The following is a 14,982-nucleotide window of genomic DNA, read 5'->3' as shown; positions in this document are numbered from 1 at the left end:
CTTATCTGGGCTGCGGCCGCAGAGTTGGAATTTGTAAGCTTGGGTTTTTTAATCTGTCTCACATTACCAGCTTGTCCATAAACTACAGCAATCTGATGGTTAGGGAACATGAGGTTAGGTTGAGTTGAGGGAGTGAAATGAAACCATAAAGATCGGCAAATTGGATCATAGGGAACTGGTGATTATATATCCATCAGGGTCCATTCTGTTCTGCTCCTCAGCAGAGGACAAAAGAGAATTTCATCAGGCTTCTTTCCATCCCTGTTTTTGTCCATCCTGTTTTCCTGGCAAGAAATTTATCAGAGGTATGGCCTGGGTAATCACAGTGAAGCAATGTAGCATAGTCATTAAGAGCATGAAGCTTTGGAGTTATACAAATCTATTTTCTTTGCTATTTGCTGGCTATGTGACTTTGGGCAAGTTACTTAGCCTCTCTAAGTCTCACTTTCCTTATCTATAAAGTGCGGACCTCCTTCATATGGTTTTTTTGAGCTTTAAAATAGATAATACTGGGCCTCCCTGGTGGCGCAGTGGTTGAGAGTCCGCCTGCCGATGCAGGGGATACGGGTTCGTGCCCCGGTCTGGGAGGATCCCATATGCCGCGGAGCGGCTGGGCCCGTGAGCCATGGCCGCTGGGCCTGCGCGTCCGGAGCCTGTGCTCCGCAGCGGGAGAGGCCACAGCAGTGAGAGGCCCGCATACCGCAAAAAGAAAAAAAATTAAAATAAAAATAAAAATAGATAATACTATTGCAGTGCTTATCACAGTGCTTATAAAAGTTCAATAAATGTCAGCTGGTTTTACTATTATTAAAGAAAGATCTGCATGAAGACAGAACAGATTGATTTTCCCCAAATGTGCATGTCAGAAGTACATACTTCATTGGCAGAAGGTTGCTTCTGGAAGGTTGAAAGGTGGCCTGGGGCAGGAGAAAGAGCACTGACAAAGTTGGCACCAAAATTCAGGTCACCTCACTCAGAGTTTTTTAAAAAAAATTTTACTGTAATCCACAGTATGAAACAGATTTTACATCACAGTCCACTACATTTATGCATTGATAGGTAAGAGAAAAAAAATTCACACAAAAAATACACATCTAGACCACATGCAATGCACATTGGTATTTTCTTCTTTTCTTTTTAAGTGCAGGTGCAATTTACTTGTTTCAGACCCAATTTTCAGGTCCCAATCCACAGTTGGAAAATGCTGTATGAAATGATTATGACCTTGGGAAAGTCATTTTCCCTCCCTGAGCTTTAGTTTTCCCAACTATAAGCCAGTCTTGATGCCAAACCAGCCTCACTGCTGCTTGGAGTTGTGTCAGGAGTACTATTGAAGCCCTTGCTGTTTGGAGGGGGCCCATCCAGTTGCTGCAGGAGGGACAGAGATTGAGAAGAACAGTTTCTGCCTCCAAGGAAGCCACTTGGGGACACTGGGATTGGGTCGGAGGGGTGGGGATTGTGAGGTTGCTTCTCCCCAAAAACACAGTGTGATGGAGAGGAAGGCAATGGAGTGAGAAGTAACTGGTATTGTTTTTTCCCATTTGTGCCCCAGCAGCCTTCCTGACAGCGAGACGGGAGAGGACCCCAGGTACAGCCTTGGAGCTCGGTTGGAAGTGGGTTCCAATAAAGGGAAGGGGCTTGGAGAATTCCCTGGCGGTCGAGCAGTTAGGACTTCGTGCTCCCAGTGCAGGGGGCATGGGTTAGATCCCTGGTCAGGGAACTAAGATCCCGCATGCTGCACAGAGCAGCCAAAGATAAAAAAATAAAAAAATAAATTAAAAAAAGAAAGAAAGAAAAAAAAGTTGAGAAACAAAGCTATAAAAAGCGGAGGTGGGTATCCCCCAGGCAGACAGAAAATTCAGTCGTGTTGCTTTATGTTCAATGTGCTTTATGTTCTGGTCGTCTAAGACATCCAAGTGAAATAGATTGATGTGGCTCTAAGACCTTCAAAACCCTGCCTAACTACACCTCTTTCAAGACAATCGAGACACACTGGAGGTGGTGGGAAGTCAGGAGTGGGAGGTTGACTTGACCTTGGAAATCCGTTTAAGCTTCTGGCCTTTACTCTCCAACACCACAGAGGTTTCACTTCCCCATACTTTCTCTGCCCTTTCTCCCACCTTGTCGCCAAGTGCCAGGGCATGATGACAGCCCAGAATCTCTAGTCATAGTGACCATAGTTCTTGAGCCAAAAATCAGACCTCATGGTATGTGACAAGTATGAATGCATGGATGAACACAACGAGACGGAGTATTTGACACTGGAGCAGTTGGGGTCTGTCCAGGCTACGTGGGCACCACAGCTGACCATGTCCCTCTCGTCAGATCCCCCAGGCTCCTTGGTTGTCTTCTGACAGGGACCTGGGGCTGCAACTCACACCTGGAGCCCTTCTCAGCTCTCTAGGTGCCACACTGAGTTCCATCGGCTGTAGGTTACCATCCCCAGACTGCAGGCACCCATGGTGGCCTGCCCGGCATCGCCTGGCTACGGTCAAAGTGCACGTCCTGCCCCAGATATTTGTGCAGCCATGTCAGCCCAAGACCTCGGCCAGTGCATCCGCGCCCTGATGCAGAGGCTGGGTCTGCAGGAGCCACATGTTGGGCCTCATGCTCCTCTGACGTGGGAAGCACCCCCACCCCCATGAGCCTACACCAATGGTGCCTTCCCCCCACTGTCCCTCGTAACTTAACCAGGTCCCCTGAGGCCTTCCTCACACATGCCGCATGTATTCAGGCAGTGGAGGCTTCCCCTGGATGGCGTGTGGCTTTTGTGGCTGCAGTCTTGGTCTCAGGGATTATAAAGGCACTCACGCTGGGTATGAAGGAGCTCAAAATGTCTATGGAGAACTCGGTCTACTCAGGTGAACCCTGAAGGTACGTCTTTCCTCCCCTGCTGCAGCCCAGAGCGGGAGACGGCAACCGACTCGGATATCAGGTACTGTGTCCCGAGAGCACCGCCCTCCAGGGAAGACTTCCTCAGAGGGGGTCTCAGGCCAAGGGAGCAACAGAGCTCTGGAAGGCAGCCCCCCAGGTCCAGCCCAGCTGCTCTGGAAGGCAGCCCCCCAGGTCCAGCCCAGCTGCAGAGGAGGCCAGGGAGGGTGCTATGCTTCATGCGGTGGTTCGGAGGCCACCGCTGCTTCCGTGCATCAAGCTGCTCCCCTGATGCACGGATAATTTTTGTCTGGTGGTCATCTTTTCCTTTTCTTTCTTTCCTTTTTTTTTTTTTTTTTTGTGTGTGTGTGTGTCTTCAGAAACCACATCACACTAAATGTGGTTTCCTTGACTTCATTTTATTTATTTATTTATTTATTTTTTGCGGTACGCGGGCCTCTCACTGCTGTGGCCTCTCCCGTTGCGGAGCTCCAGACGCACAGGCTCGGCGGCCATGGCTCACGGGCCCAGCCGCTCCGCGGCATGTGGGATCTTCCTGGACTGGGGCACGAACCCGTTTCCCCTGCATCGGCAGGCGGACTCTCAACCACTGCACCACCAGGGAAGCCCGACTCTTCATTTTTAAAAGTTTCATTTGGAGTGTTACCTGCTAACATCAAAGTCGAGTGGTTTGAGGGCTACTCAAGGAAGGAGGAAATCAGGGTTCAAGTATTTACTTAGTTTGGTCACAGTTTGGGGTCTTCCCAGGCTCTGGGTAGAGACTTAGGAAGGGGAACAGACTGAAGGGGTGGGATAGGGAGGGGTGGAGAGCAGGGAGGGGTTGAGGTCCCTTATCCCCCAGCCAGCTAAGACCCAGCACCCAAGCCTGCCTCGGGCCCTTGGGGAACGAGAGGCCACCAGGAGCCACACAAAGCAGATTGCCAACTGCACCTCCTCATCTTAGTGCTGCCCCCACCCCCTTGCCCCAGTTTAATCCATCAGCTTGACAACCACCTCTGACAATGACCCCCTGAGAATACCTCCCTACTCCTGCCCTGCTTTTTCCAGGAAGAGAGGCCCCGTGGCCTACGCTTCTCAGAAACCATGGCTGCTAAATGCCACCGTGGAGGAGAACATCACCTTTGAGAGTCCCTTCAACAAACAACGGTAAAAGCCTCGAGGAGGTGGGTTGGGGGGCAAGCTGGGGAGGGGAGAAATTGGTCATGCATTAGCCACTGCCCCAGCCCCCAAGCCCAGCCGGCTGCCTGCTCCTCCATCGATCTTCCTCAGCCAGCCATCCTGCTCTCCAGCCCCCTTATCTGGATTCCAGCCTGTTCCATATGGTCCATCTGGAAATGATCCAGATGTGCTGGGCATCAGGGCAGTCCAGCTCCCATGGTTGAGAGGGCAGGAGGGGAGGGAGGTGCAGGAACCCTGGTGCCTTCTCTTGAGGTTGGTGAAAAGGCTCGCCCAGCCCTCCGTGAGTCTCCGTTCTCGTGATTCCCTACCCCCAGCCCCCCCATGCTAATGACTGCTAACATCCATGGAGCTCTTTCCAGGTGCTCTTGCTATGCATGATTTCCTGTAATGCTCACATCAATCCCAGTATGCAGGTACTATTATTATCCCCATTTTATAAATGAGGAAACCAAGAATCAGGAAGGTTAGGTAACGTTCCCAAGGCCACCCAGCCAGTAAGTGACAGAAATGGGTTTCAAATCCAAGTCTTCTTGACACCCAAGTACATGTCACCAAGACACTCTGATGCCTCCATGCACTCTGGCTGGCACCTGCCCAGGCTGAGAGCTGACCCGGGAAGTGTGAGGGGAGCAGGCTGGGCGAATATTTGACCAGCCATCATCATTTACTGCCTAAGCAAACCAGCAGTGATTTTTCCCTGGCAGTGCTCCAAGCATGGGCTCTGGCTGCAGCTTTTCCCACTGCACAGGGGCCACAGGCCCTCTCTTGTCACTTATGTGGCTATTTGCTCCCATCCAATTCATCTTTCAAATATTTAACTTTCTTCATGATGGTGTCAGGTGCTGCCCTCAGCTCTTTTCAAGCTCACGGGGTGTTTGCTTACACCCATCAGGAGGCCCATTAAAGCCATTGCTCCTCCTGGGCACGTCTGCCTGGAAGGTAATGACCCTCTGCAGATGCCCAGGCCCACCTCTGGCCAGGGTGATCAGCTGTGTACCCACCCACCCCACTGCAGGTACAAGATGGTCATCGAAGCCTGCTCCCTGCAGCCAGACATCGACATCCTGCCCCATGGAGACCAGACCCAGATTGGGGAACGGGTTAGTAGCAGCTTCCAGGGGGTGGTTCTCAAAGTTGGGGCCCTCAGCCTCCCCTGCTCCCCACCCGTCACCATCACCATGCCCTGACATCCTTCTCAGGGAGAACAGGTAATGAGAAATGAGAAAGGGGGAAGGCTGAAGAGTTGCCTGCAGTGGGATCAAAATGATCTCCTTGAGCCCTGGGTTGGTGGCTGTCCTCGAAAAGTTTTCAGTCTATCTTGGTGCAGAGGTCAGCTTAGCACTTTCCCAGGCTGGAGATGACTTGACATCTCCATTCATGCCCCAGGTATGTACTGAGAGCCCGCACAGCACTGTGCTAGACTCAGGGTGGTTCTTCCTGTTCCCTCTCTGGGCGGGGTCCCTCCTCCATAAGCTTAAACAAATAGGATTCTTCTGTGGCTGTCCTCCTTATGTGTGATTTAAGTCCGCCCTTCCTCCATCCTGGTTTTCATGGGTCAGATGGTCCCTAGCACCTTGGGAATCATTCTCCCCACTTCTGAATGAATTCAGTAAACATGTACAAGTTCCCCTTCTCTGCCAGGTGAGGAGGGGGCAAAGAGGTGCATAGAGCCAGGCCTCCCTCCCAAAGAGCTCACAAGTAGGGACCAGGACAGTTTCTCCTGAAGGGCTGTGAGGGCATGACCTTTCCTCCCCTTTGGCGGCAGGGCATCAACCTGTCCGGTGGTCAGCGCCAGCGAATCAGCGTGGCCCGAGCCCTCTACCAGCACACTAACGTCGTCTTCTTGGTGAGTGCACCAGCTGGTACCTCCTTGGGGCCCTCATGACTGGCTGCCACCTTGGCTCATTGCCTACACAGATAGACAGACCCACACACACCATCACCCAACAACCGCCCCCTCCAGGAGCAATCCTCTCCTGCCAGAGATATTACCTACCCATCTTATTGATGGAGAAGCTGAGGCAAGGTTAGTCCAATTGACCCATGTGGATTTCACACTGGGCTCTGCAGTAGCCATGAGGGGAGGCGAGTAGTAATTATAGGCCTCCTCCCTGTAGGACAGCCCCAACCTATTAACACTTATTTAGCCCGACTACAAAATGGCAAATACACGGAAGGGGAGTTACCACTTCACATCTCATGCCCAGAGCAGACATTGCTAATTGATCACAGCTTTCTTTCCCATGGAAACTTAACTTGGCCTCAGAATCCTTCTCAACACAGCACTCCAGTTAACCACTAGTAATCAAACATGAGATAAAACTTATCTATACCTGCCTTACTTCATGCCAAGTGTGAGGTGCCTTAGTTGATACTGAAGAATTCTAAGACCCAGCCCTTGGCCTCAAAGGTTGAGAGTCTGATTAGGGAGACAGAGCTTACCCACACTCAAGAGCCACAGCCCACTTGAAAGCCAAACTGTGTGACACAGACTATGTCCAGGGAGGCAACTGTGAGGGCTAGAGTAATCAGGGAGGGCTTCCTAGAGGAGGGTCTTGAAGAGTGAGTCAGTTAAACAGAAGGAAAGAGGAAGCCCATTTGGACAGATGGTTAGAAGAAGGAACCTCAGGTCTCTGACCCCAGCTTTATTCTCCACCCTCCACTCTTACTATGAGTAATAGTTCACCAGACAGACAAGAGGCAGATCAGCACTCCAGGCTGAGGGAACAGCTTGGACAAAGGCCTGGAATGGCAAATTCCCTGGAAACCTGGAGCGTAGGGAGCTTGCACCAGACAGATGAGAAGTGAGACTGGAAAGGAAGACTGAGCAGGTGGTAAATAAAGGGCCTGGATTAGTGTGCTAAGGAATTCAGACTTAATAAACTATAGGGAGTCAGTGGAGGTTCAGGAGTCAGGAAATGCTTGTGATTAGATCTGTTTGAGAGGCATAACTGATAGCCCCATTTCAAGATGAGGCAACCGAGGCCCAGAAAGGTTGGTTGCACTGTCCAGGACCATGCGGTAGGCTGGGTTAGTGTCAGTCCCTAAAACAGAGCTGGTGTAACTCTGGTGGTTTTTACACTCACTGTTATCCCCTCTTCCCACATGTGTCCCTACCTTCTCCCTTCTGCCTAGGATGACCCCTTCTCAGCTCTGGATGTCCATCTGAGTGACCACCTGATGCAGGCTGGGATCCTTGAGCTGCTCCGAGATGATAAGCGGACAGTGGTCCTAGTGACGCACAAGCTACAGTACCTGCCGCATGCAGACTGGGTGAGGGGCCACAAGGGGGTCAAGCTGTGGAGGGCTGAGGTGGGAGAGGCAGTCGGACATCTTCAAAGGAGTCAATCAGATGTCTCAGTAGCAACTGCTGAGGGCCACAAAGCAGAAGAGATCAGCAATGGATGGCTTCACACAGGCTGGGCCAATCAGGGAGACCCTGCATAGCCCAAGGGTTTGGTATCACCTAGAGCTGCAGACATCCATATCCTGACACGGGCCCCATGTGGGTACACACAAGGCTGGCACAAAGAAGTCTCAAAAAGAAGCAGACACTCAGTTCTTACCTCTGTTTCCTGCCCAGTTTGATGACTCACCCCCCTAGCCTTGGGGAGTGCCCATTTGGAGGGGAGAGCCATCTTCCTGCCCACGAGTGCATCAGATTCAAGTTAGGATCAAATGGAAAATATGGAAACAAACAATGGCAGTAGTAATAGAAACTTCAATATTACCAGTAAAATGTAATTTTGTGAAATCCCACATCAGTTAAATTCCCATATTCCTCAACATGAAGACAATAGTTACTTTTCAAATAACTGGAAAGCATTTAATTTTTAAGATGGAAATTATGTGACTTGTGAAATCTGGGTCTTGCCTGAATCCTACATAAATTTGTCCGGGGAAATTGAGGTCCTTCCTAAGCTTCAGGTCTGTGTTAATCAGCCCTTCTAATTCCCCCCAAATAAGTCTTCCTTCTACATGTGGTAAGATCTTCCCTCTACTATGAAAAAAAAAAAAATCCAGATTTTTCAAAAAAGATATTAAAGCAGAAAAAAGAAAAAAATTTAGATTTTTTTTAAAAAGCTATTAAAGCAGGTACAGGTTTGTGTCTGAGTTTTTGTGGTGATTCTGGTGAGACAATTCAGGACAATCTTTAGTCCAAAGAAGGCAGACACGGAGGTGCCTGGTTCCTTAAGGTGTCAGTGAACAGGACTCCTGGGCATCCGTCCCTGAACCCCAGCATGAGGTGGGTGGGGGTGAGAGGAGCAGGATGGGTTTCTGAATTACTGATGGGTCTACATGAGTATAAAACATTGAATGTTTCAAATAAAATAAGTTTTATTGATTTCAAAGAGGCCACACACACTTAGACCAACAGATGCTTTGCCAAACACTGGTGGAACATATCAGATCTGCCATGAGGAGGAGCTAAGGGTAACGTGCTATTAGGCCTTTCAGTGTATGGAAACAGCTCTCACTGCTGGAGTCCTTGGGGATAACCAGACAGCTTGACCAGGATGCACTAATTTGCTCTGTAAACCCTCCTATCAACCACGGGACAACCATTGAGAATACCCCCCCGCCAGATGTACCAGACTCTAAATCCTGGAGCGTGTTGCTGAGGGCAGTGGGCAAGCTGGAGGCTGTTTGTGGTGGGGAAAAGATACGTGCTCTGTGTACATCCATCTTAGACCTCTCGGTCAGGCAGGGGCACGACCTCCACTCTTCCTCCCCAGCCAGCCCCCCGCCAGGTTTGTTTCTGCCTTTCCAGATCATCGCTATGAAGGACGGCACCATCCAGAGGGAGGGCACGCTCAAGGACTTCCAGAGGTCTGAGTGCCAGCTCTTTGAGCACTGGAAGACCCTCATGAACCGGCAGGACCAAGAGCTGGAGAAGGTGGGTGTATTTTGGGGGCCAGTCAGCCACCCCCTGAGAGGAAGGTTTTGCTAGAACCTGAACTCATAAAGGTCTTCCTGCCCTCATTGGCCCCAGGAAGCCCCACCTCCCACCCACACACACACAAAGGACAGATGTGGGAGCTGGGCATGAACTTGCTCCTACTAGAGAGCCAGTACCTGTGCCAGCTACCCAAGGCAGAGTCGGGAGGATGACTTCCCCTTTTCCTGAGATAGTCAGTACCATTTAGTTACAAAGCTTCAGATAACCAATGCAAACTGGCTAAGCAAAGAAAAAAAGGGTGGGTAGTTAAGGATTTATTGGCTCAAGAAACTGGAAAGTCAACGCCATAGCTTCAGGTGGAGCTAGATCCAGGTAGTCAAGCAATATCATCAGGAATCTATTTCTCCCCATCCCTTGGTTCTACTCACCTCACATTGGCTTCATTCTCATATAACAATGAGGGCCACTGGCAATCTCAGGTTTCCATTCTCCCAGGTCAACAACTCTGCCAGAAGGAAAGTGCCTCTTTCATGATAGTTTAGCAAAAGTCCCAGGGCTGACTCTTATTGGTCCAATTTGGTCATGTGCCCACCCCAAACAAATCACTGTGGTCAGGGATGTGGAATGTGAAGATTGACCAGTCCTGGGTCATGTGCACACCCCAGGAGCAAGGGAGAATGATCAGCCCCCTGAATCACAGAGACTAAGAATAGGGGAGAGGTGGTCTCCCACAGGGATATTGGGGTGCTAGTAGCTGATGAAGGGGAAGGAATAAATTCTGGCAGGCAAACATGTGTCCATCTGGACTGTCCCCCAGGCAGGGGCAACCTGGAAACTGACACTGGACATCACCGGGGGTGGTTGCCCCCCTACCCTCCCTTTTCCCCTCAGCACACCCCAAGGACATCGGCCAGACCCATCTGTCTTTCAGGAGACCATTGTGGAGCGAAAAGCCACAGAGCCACCCCAGGGCCTGCCCCGGGCCACGTCCTCAAGAGATGGCCTCCTGCAGGATGAGGAAGAGGAGGAAGGTACAGACAGTGGGACTGGAGTGAAATCATGGCCTGAGGTCTGATCAACCATGAGGAGACTAAGGTTTGGGGTTCTGGGAGTGGGGAGATAGTGTGCCTCTGATGAAATCCCATCCCGTCTGTGTGCCTCAGCCTTTCCATCTGTAAGTGGGGCTGACACACCCCCTGGTTCCCCTCAGAGGGGTGTGCAATGTGAAGCCACAGGGTGGGTTCTTGCGGCCTGCAGAGGAGGTGGCCGAGAGTGAGGAGGAGGACAACCTGTCGTCGGTGCTGCACCAGCGCGCCAAGATCCCGTGGCGGGCCTGCACCAAGTACCTGTCCTCGGCCGGCATCCTGCTTCTCTCACTGCTCATCTTATCCCAGCTGCTCAAGCACATGGTCTTGGTGGCCATTGACTACTGGCTGGCCAAGTGGACTGACAGCGCCCTGATCCTGAACCCCATGGCCAGGAACTGCTCCCTCAGCCAGGTGTGGCCAGCAGCCCCAGTGCCGGGGCTGGGGTGGGGGGAGGGCTGAGCATGGACCGCCCCCCTGCAGGACCCTGCCTCGTTCTCTGTCAGGCCCAGGACTGCTCCCTCGACCAGACCGTCTACGCCATGGTGTTCACGGTGCTCTGCAGCCTGGGCATCGTGCTGTGCCTTGTCACATCCATCACAGTGGAGTGGACAGGGCTGAAGGTGGCCAAGAGGTTGCACTGCAGCCTGCTAAACCAGATCATCCTGGCTCCCATGAGGTAGGCCTCTCCCCTGGCTGTGCTGGGCTATGGGCAAGTCATTGTTCTCTGGGCCTCAGGTCTCCCATCAATAAAATGGGGATATACGATCTCTGTCACAGGCTTCTGGGGTGACTCAAGGAGATGATGTGAGAAAAGTGCCCTCCTCGGTGCAGAAAGCAGAGGGAAACTGGCATTTACTCAGCCAGACATGGTGCTAGGAATCTTACATGGTTAGCTCATCTAATTGTCACCAGAGCCCTTCACAGCGAGTGTCTGCAGGCTCTGCCTAAATGTTAGTTTCCCCTCCCTAGGCAGGTACCACCCACGGTTCAGCTCTCACCTCCCCTGCCTCTCTCTCCGCCCGCAGCCATTCTGCAGGTTCTGACCCCAGGGACACACTGGGAAGCTGTTCTCATCCTCCGTAATGGGATGGATAAAACCCTCAAAGGCTGCTTGGTGTGAAAGAGGTTTAAAGCTGTCACAGCCCAATTGGCTGGCTAACTCGGTTTACAAATACAGTAGGCAAACAGCTTATCTGGCCCCTCCTCAATGCCAGACCTCACCATCTGCACTTTTTACTTTTCAGCCTTGTGAGCACTCTGTGGCCCACAGACACGGCCTCCAGGTTTACTTACCCTCTATTTGTCCAGATCTGTGGTTCTGAAATCCTCTTTTTGGGGTTGTGCCGGTTCTGGGTTACAGCCGGAGTGCTGACAGCCGGAGTGACCTTGAAGGGTCAGCCGGCCAACAAGCTGCCCCGGGGCCCTGTCCCCTCCCCACCCTGGGAGAGTTGTCCCTCTGGAGAGAACTCTGTGTCCCCAGGAGGACACAGAGGGAGTCCTGAGTGTGTCGGGCAGAGCGATAAGCTGAGAACGGTGGCAGAGGTCACACGTGGGCTGTAGGGTCAGAGAGGCTGGGGAGGGGCCAGCACTCCCTTGGGTGGCCACGCGAATTCTCAGCGACACAGGCCAGATGTCTACAGACATCTGCAAAGGCGAATGCCCCTGGAAAAGCAGACCTGGGGATGACCCCATAGACATTGAAACGAAAGAAATAATTGTCCTCCTTCAGTAAACAGGAGGGAAATCAGTAAACACATGAGTAACTGCTCCTCTGGTTACCTCTTAGGTTTTTCGAGACCACACCCCTTGGAACCATCCTGAACAGGTTCTCATCCGATTGTAACACCATCGACCAGGTACACAGGACCTCGACGCATTTCCGCAGTTCAGAGAGGCCAGGCCCCCAGGAGCTTTTCCTGTCTGGTGCTGGCTTCCCCAGATCAGAGCCTTGGGGTAGGAACCCAGTGGCCACCATCTGATTATAATGCTGCCTCAGGACCTGGGGCCTCCCCTGGGAGACCCTCATAATAAGGCTGAAGGAAACCACATCCCTTTGGCTTCCATCCAAGCCCACTCTGGCTCACAATAAGGTTCCAAGCATACTCTAAACCAAGGTGACTGATTTTGTGGAGGATATTCATTTTGATTTAGCCTGTGTTCTTTATTTGCCATCATACTAGATGGTGAAAAACAAAGTTCTAATTCCTGTTCTCGGGGAGCCTACAGCGTAGCTGCAGGGGGTAAGACATGCACCGTAATAAAGGAAGAGAGCAAAATATGGCGCCAGGTAACACACTGAAGGTGATCAAATACCAGAACTCACCTCCCTTTCTCACCCTCCCCTCCTGCAGCACATCCCGTCCACGCTGGAGTGCCTGAGCCGCTCCACCCTGCTCTGTGTCTCAGCTCTGGCCGTCATCTCCTATGTCACACCTGTGTTCCTCGTGGCCCTCCTGCCCCTGGCTGTCGTGTGCTACTTCATCCAGAAGTACTTCCGGGTGGCATCCAGGTGATGGCAGCACTTGCCCGGGGGTGAGGGATGGGAAGTTCTTTGCAATAGGCACTTCAGCACTGTTATTAGAATCATCATCGTAGAAGTAGCAGAGTCGTGTCCCCCCAAACAATGGAAAATTGAAATATTCATATTCCACTATCCTAATATAACCATCTGTCAGCACGCACACACTGCAGTTACTATTTGAACTATTTCCTTGGGTGATATGCTCAGGAATGGGATTGCCAGGTCAGGGTGTAGGCACGTGATCATGCCCTTCATTCATTTTGCCAAAGTGCTTCCCGGGAGGATTGTATGATTCCAGTGTCCAGGCTGATGGCATAAAATAAGAGGGCACGTGATATGAGGGGTCTTATGGCAACCAGACCTCCCAACCCACGTGGATCCAGAGCGTGGCTGGAAGCCTTGACTTGAGGGAGCCTCTCACAGCCTTTCGCGTTGATCACATTCGCCTTCATGAGCCTTGGAGCCACGCATGACTCTTTCCTACTCAAAATTTTCTAAGAATGTTCTCTTGGAAGTTCTTTCTGGGAGCGATTCTGTTAAGCTCATAGATTCAAAGATTTGTAGGGACAATTTTTAAGAATCTTTAGGCCAGTGTGTCTCAAACTGCCAATCACAACCTACCAGTGGGTCATGAAATCAGTATCATAGATCACAACCGGTAATTTTTTTAATGAAATAGAATAGAAAATATCAGACTGTATTCACATAGTAACAGTAAGCTTTGCTTGATGAAACCTTTGTTTTGGGCCTGTATGGGTGTGTGTGTGTACTGATTCGTGATATAAAATGTGTTTCTTACTAGGAGTTGTGGCCAGAAAGGTTAAGTACCTCTCTCAAGTACACAGAGTTTGTTAGAAATGAGTCAAAATACTGATTGGCTATGATAATAATAATTAAATTTAGATACATTTTGGCCACAATTACCTTGCCCATAAGGATCATGATTTGTATAAACGGCTTTTTGCCTGGATGATCCAGAATCCCCTGGTACCCACATGGAACATAGTGCACTGATATTCACAAAATCACAGTGGCTTTTTAAACACCGTACAAGCTGATCTACAAGGTTCATTCCTTCTGCCAGAGAAACCACCCTGTTCCCCTGGCACCCACTCTGGCCCTGGGGACAGTTTGTCCAGGAAAGCTGCTTCCTGCATTCCCAAGCTGACCTCCTTGGCACTAATACACTTGTCAAGGTGCAGCTGTGGGGAGCAGGAACAGTTCTGTTGCCATGGAAACCACTGGCCTTCCCCTCTCCAGGAGCTCTTTAAATCCAAAGCCTGTGGTGGTTATCGGGGAGGGGACTGAAAGCGTGGAGTTTGGTCTTTCTGTTCCTTTGACTAGCTGTTCAAGTTGTTCGCCTGTGAAAGGGAACTAACACTGCTGCAGAGTGAGGCGGTGCGGCAAAGCAGATAGATAGACGCAGACGTGAGGTGTGTGATGCCCAGGATAACAGTAACCGTACAGCATGCTCTGCTTAAGTATCTACAGAAACGAGCTCATCCAGTCCTCACGACTGCTTGATGGGGGGGTACCCTTGTCTCGCCTCTTTACAGGCGAGAAACTGAGGCCTAGAGAGGTGAAGCTATTTGCCCGCACTGTAGGAAGAGGTGGAGCTAGGATTCAGACCCAGGCGGAGCCCTGAGCTGCCCTCTTAACCATTCTGTTCTGCTCCCCTGCACAGGGACCTGCAGCAGCTGGACGACACCACCCAGCTCCCACTGCTCTCACACTTTGCCGAAACCGTGGAAGGTCTCACCACCATCCGGGCCTTCAGGTACCAGATTCACCCTGGGTGGGTAGGGGGGTGGAGATGGAGCCAGGGTCACAGGTCATGAGATTCAATTCTCAGGGCTCTACTTAGGAAAGCCCAGGACACATGTCTCCCAACCCCTCATCAGGCCCCAAGGCCAGTACACCCAAGGTGTCAGGTCTAGTGGGCTCTAGCAGCATGATCCAGAGAGGAGAATCTCAGGCCTAGAGCCAAGCCCATGGCCTCTGTGAACTAAGGCAAAACATGAAAAGAGAAAAGGCTGGGACAATTCCTCACAAATCAATGCTGGAAAGGCCCTTACATGGTGTGGGCCAGCCCTGAGGCCATCTTTCATTGAGACGCTCCTGTGAGCCAAACACTATGCTGAGTACTTTACGTGCCAGTCTCATTCATTCTGCACTGCAATCTGAAATGGAAAGCTTGATTATTCCCACTTCTCAGATAAGGAAATTGAGGCTCTCTGTAAGGTCCCACAAAGTACAGATTTGAACCTGCTTGTTCATTCAACAAACATTTACTGAGTGTTCACCAAGCCCCACACCAGGCACTAAAAAGACAAAAATGAGTCAGATGAGCCCCTGCCCTGGAGGCATTTACAGTCCAGGCTTTGAGCAGGCCAGGACAAACC

The 14,982-nt window shown here is 51.1% G+C and overlaps 1 protein-coding gene across 8 annotated transcripts in view; it reads left to right on the top strand.

Moving 5' to 3' along the window:
* ABCC8 (ATP binding cassette subfamily C member 8) overlaps nucleotides 1-14,982 on the top strand; it is a gene marked incomplete at both ends in the record, with an annotated part of 76,350 nt that overhangs the window by 52,687 nt on the left and 8,681 nt on the right. For 2 of the 8 annotated variants that reach the window (XM_082628653.1, XM_082628651.1), the window contains 13 exons: nucleotides 1,556-1,588; nucleotides 2,900-2,935; nucleotides 3,940-4,038; nucleotides 5,087-5,171; nucleotides 5,837-5,917; nucleotides 7,207-7,344; nucleotides 8,843-8,968; nucleotides 9,903-10,002; nucleotides 10,229-10,470; nucleotides 10,569-10,735; nucleotides 11,846-11,915; nucleotides 12,411-12,568; nucleotides 14,265-14,357. In XM_082628653.1, coding sequence (XP_082484779.1) covers nucleotides 1,556-1,588; nucleotides 2,900-2,935; nucleotides 3,940-4,038; nucleotides 5,087-5,171; nucleotides 5,837-5,917; nucleotides 7,207-7,344; nucleotides 8,843-8,968; nucleotides 9,903-10,002; nucleotides 10,229-10,470; nucleotides 10,569-10,735; nucleotides 11,846-11,915; nucleotides 12,411-12,568; nucleotides 14,265-14,357 — 1,428 coding nt within the window. Of the gene's footprint in view, nucleotides 1-1,552; nucleotides 1,607-2,899; nucleotides 2,936-3,939; nucleotides 4,039-5,086; nucleotides 5,172-5,836; nucleotides 5,918-7,206; nucleotides 7,345-8,842; nucleotides 8,973-9,885; nucleotides 10,003-10,228; nucleotides 10,471-10,562; nucleotides 10,736-11,845; nucleotides 11,916-12,410; nucleotides 12,569-14,264; nucleotides 14,358-14,982 lie in introns of all 8 variants that reach the window. The other 6 variants (XM_082628652.1, XM_082628650.1, XM_082628649.1 and 3 more) reach the window with 4 other exon arrangements.

The sequence above is a fragment of the Mesoplodon mirus genome (assembly GCF_964341445.2).
Source record: "Mesoplodon mirus genome assembly, chromosome: 7".
In the NCBI taxonomy this organism is placed as follows: domain Eukaryota; kingdom Metazoa; phylum Chordata; class Mammalia; order Artiodactyla; family Ziphiidae; genus Mesoplodon; species Mesoplodon mirus.
Note: the sequence above shows the minus strand (reverse complement) of the source record. Positions and strands in the feature narration are given on the sequence as shown.